Source organism: Tyto alba, unplaced genomic scaffold (genome assembly GCF_018691265.1).
Source record: "Tyto alba isolate M040663 unplaced genomic scaffold, T.alba_DEE_v4.0 Super-Scaffold_23, whole genome shotgun sequence".
NCBI lineage: Eukaryota > Metazoa > Chordata > Aves > Strigiformes > Tytonidae > Tyto > Tyto alba.
The window spans coordinates 16,812,366-16,829,206 of record NW_024881297.1 but is presented as its reverse complement, the minus strand read 5'-3'; the positions used below and the strand labels follow the sequence as shown (position 1 = coordinate 16,829,206).

Here is a 16,841-nt window from a genome sequence, read left to right as displayed (position 1 = left end):
TAAGAAATACACTGCTGTCAAACAGTTTATGTTTGTCCCAATAACCAGCTTGATGTACAAGAGACAGTAATATTTGTATTACATACAAAAATATCTTTAATGTTTTTAATTACAGGCTGAAATTGTCAGCCTGAAAAGTTTCAGTGCTTAGCAACTCCTCAGTCTGCAACATACAGTAGAAGTCTACTTAAAGTCCTCTTTCTTTAAAAAATAAAGAAATAAATATAAGTTCAGACATGCATCCAAGTCTGCATCAGTTCAAGAATAAGAGAAGGGACTCTGAGAAAAATGAAAAAGAAAAACTGGAGGGTGTGTGTGTGTGTTTAGGGTTGTCCCTCTACTTGGAGCAAACTTGTGCGTTGTCTTCATTTATCATTAATGGTCTTTCACATTCCTTTTTCTAGAGTGATGGACATCAAGTGAGGCAGTTTGAGTCAAGTTCAGTCATTGTCCATTTCTGCTTGTGGAATTTTTAACTAAGTGAATCGTTACAAGATTTTACCTTTACTGTATGACTGTAAAGGTAACATTAGTAAAATGTTGATATATGGCTTTTGTGCTTGCTTATCTTCTAGACTGGGAGGGGGAAATGTAGCAGTTCAGAACAGTAAACAGGATATTCTTGAAAGAAACCTTCTCTTTGTGCACAGTTGCTTCACCGATCAGTTCACTTAGCTCTGAGTAAGAGCTTAATTCTCTGAAAGCCTTATTCTCTTCTCTGTTTGCTCTGATTTAATGGCAGTGTTTTCATTTGTTGTATGTCTTATTGTCCAACTTTGAGACTTTACATTTATTCTGTCTTGGAGCTGAGTGTTTCATATAGAGAGCTTTTGCTTTGAATTTCTTTAGCTACTGAAAATTAGAGAAAGAAATGGTATCAAGCTTCTCCTTGGGTCAAGGATGGCATCAGAGTCCTCTCCTCTTGGTAACTTTGGCCTTGATACCAACTCCAGTGGAGACACTTAGCATTTTATACTTTGTTGAAATTAGAATTAACTTTGTTTACACTTGCATGTGTTGTTTTTTTTCTTCTCAGCGTTTTAATGCTCTCTGTTTTATTTTTGCACTACTTCTATTTTTGTGTCATAGAATTTTAATTGTTCTCCATTAAATATTTCACTCCCTACATTTTCCTGAACCTGATGAGGAGTAGTGTTCCTTGGATGATATGTGCAAAATCATGGTATGATATGTAAACTCTGTGAAAGGCCTAGATTTTAGTTGCTGTGATAAAATTGTTTTTTTCCATTCTTTTTCATAGGATGTGTTCTCATTCCCTTGCTTTGTGTGACAGATCATGATTTGAATTCCTTACTTTTTCTCTTCACTAAGTATAAACATCTTGACACCCATATCATTTCATAGAGCAGTTTCATTGTTTAAGAAGATTTGTCCTTCTGCTATTTCTTTGTCCCTTGTCTCTTGTTTTGTGGTATCGTCAGATTCCTGAAATGGTCCTTATCCCTCTTTTCTTTACCCATTCAACATCATCTCTTCTTTTAGACCTTACCTTTCTCCATGAACTGTTGTGCCTTTTGGTACAGTTTCATGACAAATACAACATTACTATTTTTGTTTTCTCATCTTCCCACAAGCATGCTTGAAGTAATGATTCAGAGTACATATTTGTGCCTCAACACTCAGATAGGATACTTAAATCTTCTAATGTACTGGCAACTGGGAAAAGAAAAGATACAGTTCAGGATGAAGGTGCACTGATACTGCTGTGTGGGAAATAACTTATGCCCTGACTGTAAGCAGTAGTTGTCCTTCATCTATATGGAGGCTAAGAGAATGTTGTTTCCTTCTGTTCATGTAAGTAACAAGGGAGGGGATGGGTGAAAGAAAAATTGAGCATAGTATTTCCTTATGCAGTTCATATATGCAAATGTAACAAGGCTTTGATGTATACCCCTATGTACTGTACTGGATCATGTGTCTTTCTTAACATGTCGAGCATGCATGCTGTTCTGTAAGTCTTCCTTATAATGATACACCTGTTGAAAGAACATTTTTTTTTTTTTTTTTATGACAAATTATGTTCTGTTTTTAATGGAAGACTTTAACAGGAATATCTAAGTTGCTATTTTCGGTTTTTCTTTAACCTATAATAGGCTCATATTTGTATGTTTCTTTCTGCAGTGAATATTATTTCAGCACAGAAAATTTGGAGAGGGACTTCTTTCTGAGGAGAAAAATGGACCAACATGGATTTCTGCCCATTTCACTGATTGCAAGCTTCCGTCGAATGCAAGCTCTGACTACAAATGCTGCACTCATTTTGGAGGTAAAATAATTCAGAAGTACTTATGTAGAAAGTTGCTTGGTTAATTTTGTATGTCATTTAAAGTCAGTGCTACGAGTTTAAGAAAGACTTCTGCTTGCAATGACAAGGATTTTATAAAGAGGCTATAAATGGCAAAGTTTGGGTTTGTTTTTTTTTTTTTCGATGGTGCTGGATATGTAAAGTTTTTGAAGCTATAACATGCTTGTTGTGCAGGCTCTAAAGGACAGTACAGAAGTCGAAACTGTGGATCAGAGGATAAGAAAAAGGGTTGATCCAGAGAAGTGGCCAATTCCAGGTCCTCCTCCATGCAATCTGCCACCAACTGACTTTTCTCAGCTCATCAATTGTCCAGAATTCATACCAGGCCAAATTTTTGACTCACATACTGGTAAAGGCTTTATTTTTTTTATAGAAACATAAGTTTAGGACTGTCTGTCTAACTTAAGAAGTTTGCCTCTTGATACTGATTTCATAATAGAAGTTGTACATTTGGTAACAGTTTATTCAGCTGATGTGCCTGTCATCCTTGCAGTCGCCAAGTCACATGGCTGATGTGAAGTAGATAAAAATGTCTCTTATGTGTTACAGCTGTGACCATTCTCCAGAATATAGTATGATGGGCTACAGTCCTTTAGTAGAAGTAGTAATAATAATCTTAAATTAGTCATAAAATATGCTTCATTTTGGTAGCAGCTGAAACTTAATTTTTTATTTACATCCTGGTTTTGGATGGGATCTCATTCACCTTATTAGTAGGGAGAAGGCTTTGTTTGCTGACTACCCTTGGCAAGGAAATCTTATACTGAAATGTTGGCTGAGTTAAATAGGAATAATGAAGACTGAGTTAGGCATCCATCCATAGAGCTAGAGGGCAGTGTGGAGAAAACATGTCCCTAGTGAATCTGCTTTTGTTTTCTGAATAACACGTAATTTATTTCAGACTGTTAGGAACTTTCCACATAGATAAGTCGCTAGAATTGATCTTTTCCTAAAATGCTAAAATGTTAACTGTGAAAAGCTATCTCCTAAAAATGAAAATAAATTCTGCTGATCAGTGTTATATTTAACCAAAGAGGTAGAAAAATGATAGCTGTGGTTAAAAGACTAGTGAAACAATTAGAAAAAAAAAAACCAAACAAACAAAACCAAACCAAACCAATACACCAAAAAAACTCACAAACAAACAAACAAAATCAAATCAAACAAATGAAAACAACCCACAGCAGGAACTGAACTACTGGTTTACACTGCTAGAGTCTGCACCAAGCTCTCCAAGACTGGGAAGCCCACTGAGTCCAAAGGAAAACACTGAAACGAGTAATTTTCAGACAATATCTAAAGGATTGTCTACAAGTTTGCCTGATTTGGACTCTGAACCCTGGATAGAAGTGAAGAAGAGGCATCGTGCATCCACAGTCAAACTAAAGGTAAAATCAAAAACCTTTAAGTTATGTTTAAATAAACAAATGCAAAACCTGCCAACTTTCAGATGATACTGTAAAACAAGATTTTTCACATCTTAACGTATGTGATGCTTGATAATGCAATACAGTTAGTCTGCGTACTTCTCAATCTACCAGACCTAAAATAACTAGTGCATTTAAAATCCTGATCCAAAGCTCACGAAAATTAAAAGGAAATAAGTTTTCATTGTTTTTTGTTTTGTTTTGTTTTTTCCTGCTGAGGGACACTTGTACCTGTTGATCATTGAAAAATGTATTGTAATGTGCATTGAAAATTGTTCTAAAAGATAATGGCAGAATTATTTAGAACAGTAATTTACTTAATAAACATCTGAAAGTGTCTGTACTGTTTCTAATTCCTGTACATTTGTTGACTGAAGGTGTTCTATCATGCTCTGTTTGTCTCCCATTTGGATAATCGCTGTCCAATTCAAATATACAATGCATCACCTTTTCTAATTTAGGAAAGTGTTTCTATGCCTGATCAAACATCAGTTCAACAACAGCCACCACCACCTCCAGAGGAACAAGAACAAGAAGAACTTGACTTTTTGTTTGATGAAGAGATGGAACAAATTCAAGGTCGGAAGAGTAAATTTACTGATTGGTCAGACAGCGATTCCGATTATGAAATTAATGATCAGGACATAAACAAGATTTTAATTGTAACACAGACACCACCATATATGAGAAAACATACTGGTGGAGATCGTACTGGCAACCATGTATGCCGTGCAAAAATTACATCAGAGCTTGCTAAAGTTATCAATGATGGCTTATACTATTATGAACAGGATTTGTGGATGGAGCAGAGTGAAAATGACACTATGATGAAGGTAGGTCTTTTAATTTTTGACCTGAAAACCATGCCTGTCCAAACAGTTCCAAAACTTATGTCTGCATTTGCTATGTCTTTGTAAAATGCTACACTTTTTTTAAAGAAAAGTGACAGTAGTTGAATTTAGAGGTCTATTGAATTCTCCTGATTTTGATAATATTGTAAACAGTTGAAAGCAAAACCAGCAAGTTTTTCTTGTCACAGATTTGACCAAAACCATGAAATGAATATTTTTTAGAACTGTTCTTAACATTTTGGAGATGCTTCAACTTTTCTAGCGTTTTCTTGTTCTATGAATAGTTTATTTCATAACATTTGCAAGCTCCTACCAGAGCAGAAGGGGGCATGTTTCTGAGATGAGATAATAAGAGAGGAAGGTAATACAGTAATTTTAAAGTAGTTTTATATTAAGGTTCTGTTTGCCTTGTATCTTGTTAGAACAGTAGTTCTGTGAACAAATGAAACTTGGGATTGCACACCTTATTTTATTATAGAAATGCTTTTTTTTTTCCTAGCCTGTACGTAGTCTCCTGGTTTTGAGGCTTTCAGAGCTTGAAACAGGCAAGGAGATTGTCACTTTTTTTTTTTTTTTTTTTAATTTTTATTTTTTAAATATACTAAGCAGCTGTAAAATCACAGATGAGTTGAACTCCAGCACTGCATAGGCAGAGGTCAACATGGCACACTGCAGTCCTGTCACTGGTTTTGGTTAAGAAACCCCTTCTTTTGTGCGAGGGAGCCCAGGAGCGGTGCGTCTGTAGGCAATCCCACTGTATCGCTAGCAGAAGATATGTGTATAGAAATACAAAGTTATCAAAACACTCAGTGGGCAGGGAAAGGAGCTCTGTCTCTGCATAAGGGCAAAGGTGGGTTGTGGGGCAGGAGGAGTGCCTTAAAGGACAATTGGAACATGTGGGTACGGAAAAGAGCTGACAAAGATAGAAATTCATGTTGAGAATAAAAACAAGAAATAAAGGTAGAATTCAGAATATGGAGTTTTGATTACAAAACGAATGGACCAAGAAAGCTACCAAACTGTAAGAGAACAGTGAGACATACCACACAGCAAGAGAAGATACTTTCATTTTTGTTGTTGTTATGTTCTTGACAATGATTTAAACAAGATTCTTCACGCACATGCACACGTCACACCCCACCTTCAGCTGAGGCAGGACATGAGTGATTTGAGATGCTGCCACATATCTTGGGAAATCTTGACATTTTGCAGTTTAAGCTACCATTATAAAAAAAAAAAAAAAAAAAAAAAGGAAAAAAGGTGAACACTTTATTTATTTACAAATACTGGCTTTTCTTTACATGTAGCCTGAGGAAGGGAGCGGGGTCTCTTCTGCTCCCCTAAATTGCTAGGACCTTCCTTGGCATGCTTACTGCAGAAGGATGAATTTGGGCTTGGCACGGGGCAGGATCTCAGTCATTTCTATTTCTTACTTGTCTGTGAAAATTCACATGTAGATAGCCTTACCTGCCTCCATTTGCCCATTTGTTGGTGTAACTGTTCCTTTCAGCTAGTGCATTGTGAGCTGCGTTAGGTTATATACCTTGTTCTCGGCAACTTTCTTACTATGTGTGCTAGAGACTCCTTCCATCTTCCTTAAAAGAAATCTGTGTTGGCTATGTATGGTTAGTTATGCGTCAATTGTGGCTTGTTGATTTTCTCTTTTGTGAAATTCACCTGTTTCTGAGGATGATATCCATAATTGTGCTTTATGTTTACAATTTGCTTTCTCTAATTCAGCAAGAGATTGAGAACTTTAAGAAGCTAAATCTCATTAGTAAGGAAGAATTTTATAATATTGCACCAGAACCAATTGCTCATCCAACCCAAGAAGTTCCTCCAGGGTTACAGAAAGGTAAGTAAAATATGTATTTGGTTTTAGAATCTCTGTAATACAAGAAAAATTATGTAGGTGCTTTAACTCTTTCTGCCTGTGTATTATTTTAATTTTGGCTCAGTCAGCAGTCTGAGGGGCTTTTTCTTTGATAATTTTTAAAATTGTCAGCTGTTCATCAGTACTGTGGTTTCTATTGAACTAGAAAAGCTGGTACTGGTACTTTTCAGGATATATGTGAGGATCAATAGGCAGTGTTCTATATTTTTTGCCATCATATACCAACATCAGATGCTTTTTGTGTAATTTGGCATTTACAGTATATAAAGTTATAACTAGTGATGTTGTAAAACTTTTTCTAGAAACCAGTATTCTTAGGAAACAGGGATAAAGTGAAGTGAGATTAGAATAATTTTCTACTTGTATCGTAACCTTACTGAGCAGTCACAAAGTCCACATCTTCTCTTTTGAGGTAATTCTGATATAGTAGTAGTATTAACATTTACTAGGATCCATGCTAATAACATCTTTAAAGTAGGTGGAGAAAAAACAACCTCACCAAGAGGCACGAATGTGGTTGCGCTGTCACCGTGTTTATTTTTCGTTACTTTGTTAGTGTAGCTACTCAAGAACAAGCAGGTAAGAAAGAAACGGGTTTACATTTTCTAGCAAAGACATGCTTGAACGTTATTTCATAGTTTTGAGCAATTTGTACTGCCTCTACACTGAGTGCTTTTGGTAATTTGATTACCCTTTGGGGATGATGTAGTTCTCTTGAAACAGGCCTTTAAGATACTAGATGCTAGGGTTGCTTGGGCTTTGAAATCCTAAGTGTGTTTTGAAAATGCATATTTTCTCCTTTCTGCCTACAGATTTAGCAGAGGAGCTGGCTTGTGACTTGATAAGTACTGAAGTACCTCCAACGGCAGCAATAGCTCGATCACTGCCCACAGCAGTTCCAGATTCCCACTGTGTTCACCCTGGCTTCACCCCACGAACACCTCGCACCCCGAGGCTACAGGATCCCAACAAAACACCCAGGTTCTACCCTGTTGTTAAAGAAGCACTATCCATTGATGTAAAGGTAAATGGAAAGACATAATATTTCTTTAAAAACCAGAAAATGCCTATAAAACTCGTGTCTGTGCATATAATTTAACAAGCATGAAAGGGCAAAAAATGAAACACTTGTACTTTTTTACTGTTTAGCTTCAAAATATTTATGTTCATTCTTTTTTATTTCTACAAAATGGTTTCTGAGTTTTCTCTGTAACATTTCTTAAAAGTCCTTGCTGAAAAAGTGGAATGTCTGAAGATTTTTAATTTGTTACATAAGACTAATCTTTAGGTTATCAAACTGTAGTGTTGTGACTTTATAATATGTTAGAATGAATATAAAATTTTTAGAACTTTGTTTCAAGAGGGAGAGAATGAGTGAAATCAAATTAGGGAAATAAATATTTCATTTACTTTCTTAGACTGCAAGAAAAAGAAAAACACGACACAGTACAAATCCTCCCTTAGAATGCCACGTTGGTTGGGTAATGGATTCCAGAGACCACAGGCCAAGAACTTCTTCTGTGAGGTAATTTTTTTTTTTTTTTTCGGTCTTAAAAAATTATTTTGCCATATCATTAGTTCTTACTGCTAATGGAGAAATAGGCTGCAATAAAAGACAGTTTATAAATGCAGTGGAAGCAAGAAAAGACAAAACCATAGACTGCAAGGCTATCTGGAATTAAGCTAGCTAGTCTGACTGTGTTCACAATGATGTTTGATGATATAGTAGCAGTAATATTACTTGTAGTGATGTTCACTTTGGTGATTTTTGCCTTTAAGTGGTCATTTTAAATCAAGCTTTATAGTAATGCTTGATTATCATCATCCAGAACTGTCTGCTTTTTGACATATTAGCACAGAATCTGATTTTCTTGAGGTTCACCAGACAACAGATGACTGGGACCCCAGGTATGCATTGTAGTGGGCATCAGGTGACTGTACTATTCTGACAGCTCTTGTGTGGTTCAGAATGGTTGAAAACTGATTCTGTAGGAAGTTGCTGATTATAGGACAGAAATACATTGTGTTTTTCTATTTTTTTTCTTCAGCAGTTCCAATGCTTCACCTTCAGAAGGAGCTCCACTAGCAGGAGGTTACGGGTGTACCCCAAATTCGCTTCCAAAATTTCAGCACCCTTCTCATGAACTGTTAAAGGAAAATGGCTTTACTCAACAGGTGTACCACAAATATCGTCGAAGGTGTCTAATGGGTGAGCTGCTAAATGCACTTCCTAAAATTTTAGGTAGAAGTTACCAGGTGTCATCTGATACCAGTTTTCTCCACATTGTTCCTCATCCTTAATTTTCCTGGGAAAGGAAAGCAAAATTTATTTGATGCTTCTATTTTATGAACTCTGCTTTCCATTTAACTTTACATTCCCTGTCAAAAAATTTACCCTTAAATTTAAACTTGTCATCGGAAGTTCCTCTGTGTGTCTGTTCCTAATGGAAAAGTAGTTGAAAATATTCTGCTTTCCCACCCTTCCTTTCTTTTTTCTTCCAGAGAGGAAACGGTTGGGAATTGGCCAGTCCCAAGAAATGAACACACTTTTTCGTTTCTGGTCCTTCTTTCTGAGAGATCACTTTAACAAGAAAATGTATGAAGAGTTCAAACAACTTGCTCTAGATGATGCAAAAGAACACTACAGGTATTTGCTTTTTCCTGGAAGTTAAGAACTGTTGAGGTCTTACAGGTCATTTTAATGATGGTGAACTTTATGTATATCCAAAGATCCAAAGTGAACATTTTCAGTATTGGCTTTGACTCTTTGTAAATCTGTAAAATAGCAGCCTGTGTAACTTGTATTAATGAAAAAAATCTGTGTGTGTATATTTGTGCTTTGCAGATAAATAGCTAAATGCAGCATTTCCTGATTTGTAACTGGTTGTGAATACTACAAAATCCTGTAGCTTGTTGACGATGACAAGTCAGCTCTGCCCTTACTAACACTCATAAGATTATTCCTTCCGTAGGTGAAGACATTCTTAACCTCATTCAACTTGTTCAGACTGCTTCTTGCCTTACAGAAATACCAGAAAAATGACCACAAAGGAAATTACCACTGCCCCTTTAGCTCTTTGATGATATTCCCTTCCTTTCAGCCAGTTCTCCCTGCCTCTGTTTCTCTTAGCCGAAGAGACAAAGTAGCCCAATGTTTTAAATGCCAAGTGAGGAAGTAGTGGCTGTGGAAGTCCTGAAGTTCAGATATGTTGTCTGAGAGGGCAGTGGTAGTCCCTAGGGTGCAAAGGTGGCTTTAGGAATTCCTTGTGTCTCTGCTCTGAGCTTTCTGGATGTTCTGTGATTATCAAAGGATACATTCGCTGGGAGAGACTTCTTAGGGGATTAAGGTGGTGGCAGGAGGAGGTCCCAGCTATCTGGAGGCCCAAGGCAGCTCTGGTGATGGTGTGGCAGCCAGCGCCAGAGCGTTACCAAATACTGAGCCAGAAAGCCTGGTGCGGGGCTGTGCGGCAGCTGAGGGAGCACCCAGCCCTGCCCTGCGTGTCGGGTTTGGCACTGGTGGTGCTGGGTTAGGCTGACTCTGGGTCCAACCCACTCTGGGTGGTTTGATGGTGGAGGTGTTTGTGTATACAAACATACTGAAAATGTGAAAGCGTTTGTCTTTGTTTTGTGTGGTTCTGTGTGTGTGTGAGATTCTCCAAGGTCAGTTTTGATTATTTATGAAGATGTTTCAGAACAATAGTTTGATAAAAATTGATGTGAAAAGGAAGTGTTTTTAATGAAAAGGGTAAAATGAGACTGTGATTTACTTAAATACAAGGAAAGACTGAAAGCGTGCATCCTTCTGAGGAACGAGGCACATATATATAAGTGTTTTGTACCTCTTTGTTCTGTTGCAGGTATGGATTGGAATGCTTGTTTAGATTTTACAGCTATGGCCTAGAAAAGAAATTCAGGCAAGAAATATTCAAGGATTTCCAAGAAGAAACAAAGAGAGACTATGAAGCTGGTAATTATCAGTCACTGCTCACACTGGGGTAACTTCAGTTGGGAGATAAGCCCAATTCCTTGGCACTGACTTGTTAACTAACCCAAGAGCAGCTTTTCTTCCTGTTTCTTTTACCTTACAGTTCCCTTAAACATAGAGTTAACAGTGAATAATTAAGTTTTTAATGAAATCTGACATTCATAAATTGCTAAAATTACCTTTTTCCATTATTAGGTCAGCTATATGGACTGGAAAAATTTTGGGCTTATCTAAAATACTCTCAGCACAAGACTCCAGCCGTTGACCTCAAACTGCAAGAATACCTTAGTAAATTTAAGAGACTGGAGGACTTCAGAGTGGATGTAAGTTTCAATTTTAAATAAATTTTAGGTGTATGAATATTTTTACTGTAAGGTAAACTAAGAACAGTACTTCATTTCACAAAAAGGCAGCTTTACATGTCCTGTCAATGACTAGAAAGAGCACAGTTAAAAAAAATTAAATTAGAATGAAAACCACAGTTTCATTCTAGGCATTCTTTTTTGAACCAAAGCATGGTGCTGAGGTGTGGTGGCTAAAATGTAAAAAGCATTGATCCATTTTCATTGTGAAATGAAATAAATTACCAAAACCAGCTTATTTGTCACCTGGTGGGACTGATGACTTCTGTACGGTTTAAGAGTTTGGCAAATGAGTTAAGGCCCCAACTGGCATTTCTTAACGAACTGTGACAGGCATCGTCCTTGCTGAGGCTTCATGTGCCAAATTCAGTGTGTCCTTCCCGTGGAGCGCTGGAGACTCACAGACTGTGGGATTCCAGAGCAGAGTGCTGCTGTGCTTTTTGTAACGGGGTTATGGGGTGCTACAGTACCATTGTCCTCTGCAGCCCTCCATTTTCTAGGAGTTGTGGCAAACGTTTGGGCAGTGACAATTAAATAATGCTGTAAGACTGTTGGAAGCCCTTAATGTGTCAGGCACGCACGCTTCTAGTGAAATGTCCAGGAAAGCTTTAGAGTATTGTCAGTGAGTTGTGAATAACTGAGGTTATTAGATCTAACTAGGGGCCTAATTATGGAATGCTCTGTCTCTTCTGATCTTTGACGTATGTGAAAAGACCTTACAGGAAAACATTTAACAGGTTGCCAACGTTTATTTTCAGCCTCCTATTAGTGAAGAATCTGTCAGGAAGAGACGGGTTGCTGCAACAGGTGAGGATTCAGGTCATCGCAGACATCAGTCTAACCCTTCTAAAACACTTGTTGCTGCTAAGCCCACAGCTGCCTGTCAGTCCCTGGCACAGGGAAATGTTACCACTGGGAATACTGTGCGAGCATCCGTAGGCCGAAACAATGCTGCCACAAAATTTATAGAAAGTGATGTACCAGAAAAATAGACTTAAGGTGAGCTCATGCCCTTGAGAATCAACTTTACATCAGTCTCTTAATTTGGAGATCTTCAAGGCCAGCCGGTCTAATACATGATTAAAAACACATAAGAAGACAACGGATTGGATTATCTTTTTTTTTTCACAGGATTTAGTTCCAAAACACTTACCCTAGGAGAGTTGCTCTTGGTTTTGGGATCATCGGAAGGATCCTAGGGACGATTCTTTGGCTTCACGATTGCTTTCCTCAAGCTTTTGTTTACAGAGAACCGCATTCCTTGCATATGCAAAAAATACTTTGGGGATGCCTTACATTTCAGCTCGTATTTCTTAAAAAAGGTATGACATACCCATGTTATTTACTGTGCTTTCTTTACCCAGATTTTCCCATTATGTGTATTTTACCAAAGCAAAAAAGATCATTATATGTAGAATTTTTAATATAAAGGAAGGATCTATGTGATTGGTTTGCTCTTGAATCTAACTATTAAAAAGTATGGTTTTGTGCAAAAGCACACTCGAGAATGTGCAGCTGTATATGAAACTGCATTTCTGGATTTTATTTAAAGACATAGTTTCTATTTTTTTCAGGGTCTCCATAGTTAGTATTTTACTGAGTTTGAGTGGACATAACTGGGATAGCTTTGCTGATAATTTCCTTCAGTACTGGTTCTTAATAACTCAAGCAACAGAAAAATACAGGGGAAAATGGATCTGTTGATTTCATAGTGTCATAAATCGATGTACAGTATCTACAGTTTGTGCAGGTTGTTAATATAGGAAACTATTCAAATTATTCTTGGCTTGAGAGGTGTTTTCATTTGGATTCTCTTACAATTATGAAGTACTCCTAACAGCAGAGGCATAATTTTAAATTTTTCTTTTCTCCCTATTTCAAGTAATAAAAATTAGTTTGGAGGGAAACAAAGTATTCCTTGTAAATTTTATTTTTTGCTTTATGTTGCAGTATCTGAACGAAGTTCTGCTTAAATTGTGCTGGCTCAGCCTAAGTAATTTCAGACAGGTCTAAATATAATTTCACTGAATGTAAGTTATTCAAATACAAATCCATTTCTGTAGCTGAAGGATGGGGATGTTTATATCCTGTAATTTCTTATTAATGTCATTACTTTGTTTTTAGACTCAAAAAGAACTGAGTGGTAACTTCTCTCTTCCAAGGGTAGGTGAGAAAAATTTTTGTTAGTTAACTGCAGAAATTACTTCAGTTACCTTTTAAAGTTAAAAAGTTATGTCTAGCACAAATGCCTTAATCCATGAAGGTGTCCTAATTGACTGCACAGACACGTATAGGGTTTTAAGCTCGTATCAGGTCTCAGAGGTTATAACAAGTCCACTAATTTTTCAGTCACTGTCTTGTGAATCTCAAAAAAATAAATTATGAATGTTTGCATTGTCAAGGGGTCTATATAGGCAGTGGCCTTCCCCACAGTTACTACGATTTCACTACAAAATTGAGCCTTTTGTAAGTGGCCTGTTCTAAATTAACACAGCACACACCAATATTTTAAGTAATGTCCTATAAATATGCTGAAGTGACACATCTCAATCCTGTGTTTGATCCATGCCTTTTGCTATCCAAGAAAATGATGCGAATGTAAATTTGGATTGAAATTGTATATACAAGTACTAGATTTGAGATATTTCCTTTCACTTTTTCATTGGAAAATGTGCAGATTCAGCTTTTAGTGTGTGTAATTTTGTGATATCTTGACAAATTTTATAAAAACAAAACCAAAAAAACCTGATATTGTTGTATATTAACTTTTTTTTTCCCCAAAGTGTGAAGAAACACAAAATGAAAGAGTGTAAGGCTGTAGCTTTGCATGTGAGTTTCTGTTGCTTCTGGTGCACTAAAGTGGCAGGGAAATCCAGCCCCTCAAAGGCTGAAGTGCTTCTTAAGACTGTGAGCCTGCTTTCTTCAATATTGATTTTTTTTTTTTCATATGACTGGGTCTTTGTCAAAGAAAAATATGACAGGTGAGTGATAAATACGGCAGAAAGCAGAGAGTGAGTGCTTGAGCTGCTGTCCGTGCTGGTGGCCTCTGCAGGGCCAGTTGCTTAAACAGTGTCCCTTGATTTAGGTGGACAAAAAGAAGAAAACCCCCCCGTCCATCCACAGCTCTGGCTACCTTTCAGGAATCTTCCCCCTTCCCTTTTGCCCAGGCTTGACTCTTCCCGCTCTCCCCTTGCAGATAGCTGGAAAAAACAATACGTGCGTTACTGCCGTTTGTACACTGAGCTGAGCCCAAACCCACCAAACTCTCTGGAAAACCCCACAGACTTTGCTGGCTCAGGAGCCCGTTTCTCTCCGGGGCTTAAAGCGCTTAATCACCTTTGAATAGCTGGCAGGCCTAGTGCAGAGCCACACGTTTGTATTTGAGCATGCACCTACGTGTCCAACATCCTTTCTGATGCACCTTAGTCCATTTAAGCCAACCTTCAATTGGTCTGTCTTAAGATGGGTTGTATTCTAACAGTAGTCTGTTACTAAACATTTGGCAAGTCTTAGACCTTTCCTTGTCTAAAAATTCTCCCCTGTGCTTATTAAAGAATTTTGTTTAGGTTTGTCTTCATTTCTTCTGCTGAGAAATGAATGTTGAACTATTTCAAAACCCTACTCTGCCAAACCTCAGTAAGACTTTTCTTCTGTCAAGCTCGGACTATTGGAGCCTAAAGGCTTTTTAAAAGGGCAGGAAAGGAAGACTCAAGATGCCTTTTGTTCCCGATGGAGACCAGATAACGTTTTCCTATCGAGAGCAGCAGCAGCCTGGCTCCATGACTGATGCTCCTGGAGTTTAGCTGCGATTTGGGTGTCAGGGGGAGATAAAGCACGAGCATGAACAGAAACCAGTTGGCTTCCCTGCAGCCTTTGCTTCAGGCAGCGCTGCAGGCACGGAGCGACACGCTCGGCTCCCTCGTCCCAGACAGAGGAAGAGACTAAGCGTTAGCCACTCCTCTTTTCCTGAGCCATCCCACGGCCACGCTGTACCTGTAATCTTAAAAGCTTTCTTCTCTGCTGGCTTCAGCCTAGATAAACGTTGGGGTTATTTGGGGGGTCAGGGGGAAGGCAGTTCCCCCTGCAACCACCTCCACAAACTCCACTATGAAAATGCAGCAAACAAACCAACCCCAAAACCCAACCCCACACTGGACTTCAAGCTTTTAACTTGCTTAAGGTTAGCAGCGTATGAGCTAAGTAACAAGAAACTTGCAAATACAACTGAAATGGCAACATTTTTTAAGAGATTTAATTCTCTCCAGTTCTAAGGTAGTGCCTTGGTGAATACCTTCAAAGGTGATTATTGAGGTTTCTTTCTAGTAAAAGAAGTAACAATTCATTCATGTCTTCAAATAGGTGAAAGCAAAGGACAGGGATTTCACTCCTGGGGAAGGAGAAAGGTAGTTTTTATACAAACACAAATTGAATGCCTGTGGTCAAGTGACTCCACGCCTCCAAAAGACTTTAGATGCTTACAGAGTGTATGCTTGTAGGCTTTGTTCAGTTACCTAGAAAATGTGACAGGTCATTAAACTATGATCATCACAAAAATACCTCCAACCAACCACAAACCAGGTAAACTCTGTAACCAGCTTGGGGACACTTCCATTTGCTCATGAATTTTGCAGGAAGGCTGCAGTGACAGACACTGCTTCTCTGAAACATTAACATCGCTGCCTTGTGGTGCAGGAAAAACACAAAAGCACAAGAATCCTCAAAGAGAAAGGGTGAAGGACACTTTGGGATTCTTCTTTTTTTTTTTTTTTTTTGTGTTTCCTCACCCACATTTGAACCAACCTTGGCACACCTGTTCTAGCAAAAGCAAGCTTAACACCCAGCCTGTTACCACTCGCCTTTAACCCTAAATTAGAAGCTGGCGGAAGGGTTTGCCACTAACAGTCACATGTATTTATTTGGCTTCCATCTTTAAGTAAGCCTTCAAGGCCAGAGTTACATTACTAGTGTTAAAGTAGGAAAAGAAGTCAATAGCCAAATGTAGAGCTGTGTGCATCATTCCGCTCGTGCCTGAAGGAGGTGTCAGAGGACAGCCCTGTCAGGGCTCTTCCCCCAGCCCACTCTTCAGTCGCCAGCAGTAAAAGGGGGGGAGCCAAGTCTGCAGGAGGGAGGCCGAGAGCACGGGATCTCGGCACAACCACACTCGGAGCTTCAGAAATGAACTTCAGCAGCGCCTCAGTACTGAGCTGAAAAACTACATAGCTCTGTCCTAAAAAAAAAAAAATAAAACCAACCCCCAAGCAGAGCCAGGAAGACCATTATATTCAAAGCACTAGGTCTTGATCAGTATTTTGTACTATTCTACACAACAATGCATGTATTTCCTGGAGGAAATAAAACCCCACAAACTTCTATTGTAGAGAAAACAATTATCAAAGAGACCCAAACAAAACATAAGTATTCCTTGACCTTTACGATGAAGAATCAAAATGATTTTGCAGGAAGAAAAGATGTTAGAAAGAACTTAGAACTAAGATATTTAAAATGAAACAAGATCAGAAGCAGAGTGCCAAAATGCATTTACATGCTGTGTCTGATTCTGAAGGACAGAAAATTTAAACCTTAGCCAAGAAAAAATAGATCTAGCTTAATAAAGATACAAACAACTGCAAGCATGTGAAAGGATAATGCTGTAGTCCTTAGTGGAAATTCAAGTTGTTCAGATCAAGTAACAACATGATGCTTTTTTTTTTTTTTTCTAAATCAAGGTTTAAAAATAGATTTCCTGCCATAAGAAAACATTTTGGGGAAGTGGTGTACAAATAAGGCAGAAGTGTCAAAATAAATGACTAGTCAAACTAGTTTAGCACTAAGTCTAGCCTAGCACAACAAGTCACATATTAAACTGGCTATGTATTTTGTTTCTAAAGATGATGAGAAATACTCCCTTCAGGTCCCTCACAAAATTGTAACACATTGTCAGGATCAACGTGCCTGTCATTTTAGTTAATAGTGAATTTTGACCAAGTGATTGACAC

At 38.0% G+C, this 16,841-nt stretch overlaps 1 protein-coding gene across 5 annotated transcripts in view; it reads left to right on the top strand.

Moving 5' to 3' along the window:
• Positions 1 to 12,624, top strand: part of LARP1B (La ribonucleoprotein 1B) — a 31,732-nt gene extending 19,108 nt beyond the window's left edge. For 2 of the 5 annotated variants that reach the window (XM_042797052.1, XM_032997681.2), the window contains 12 exons: positions 2,143 to 2,287; positions 2,501 to 2,675; positions 3,542 to 3,714; positions 4,215 to 4,586; positions 6,345 to 6,459; positions 7,311 to 7,522; positions 7,917 to 8,023; positions 8,547 to 8,707; positions 9,001 to 9,145; positions 10,356 to 10,465; positions 10,679 to 10,806; positions 11,604 to 12,624. In XM_042797052.1, coding sequence (XP_042652986.1) covers positions 2,143 to 2,287; positions 2,501 to 2,675; positions 3,542 to 3,714; positions 4,215 to 4,586; positions 6,345 to 6,459; positions 7,311 to 7,522; positions 7,917 to 8,023; positions 8,547 to 8,707; positions 9,001 to 9,145; positions 10,356 to 10,465; positions 10,679 to 10,806; positions 11,604 to 11,837 — 2,077 coding nt within the window. In that variant the 3' untranslated portion in view covers positions 11,838 to 12,624. Of the gene's footprint in view, positions 1 to 1,751; positions 1,816 to 2,142; positions 2,288 to 2,500; positions 2,676 to 3,541; positions 3,715 to 4,214; positions 4,587 to 6,344; positions 6,460 to 7,310; positions 7,523 to 7,916; positions 8,024 to 8,546; positions 8,708 to 9,000; positions 9,146 to 10,355; positions 10,466 to 10,678; positions 10,807 to 11,603 lie in introns of those variants that run through there. The other 3 variants (XM_042797053.1, XM_042797055.1, XM_042797054.1) reach the window with 3 other exon arrangements.
• The last annotated feature ends 4,217 nt before the right edge of the window (positions 12,625 to 16,841 follow it).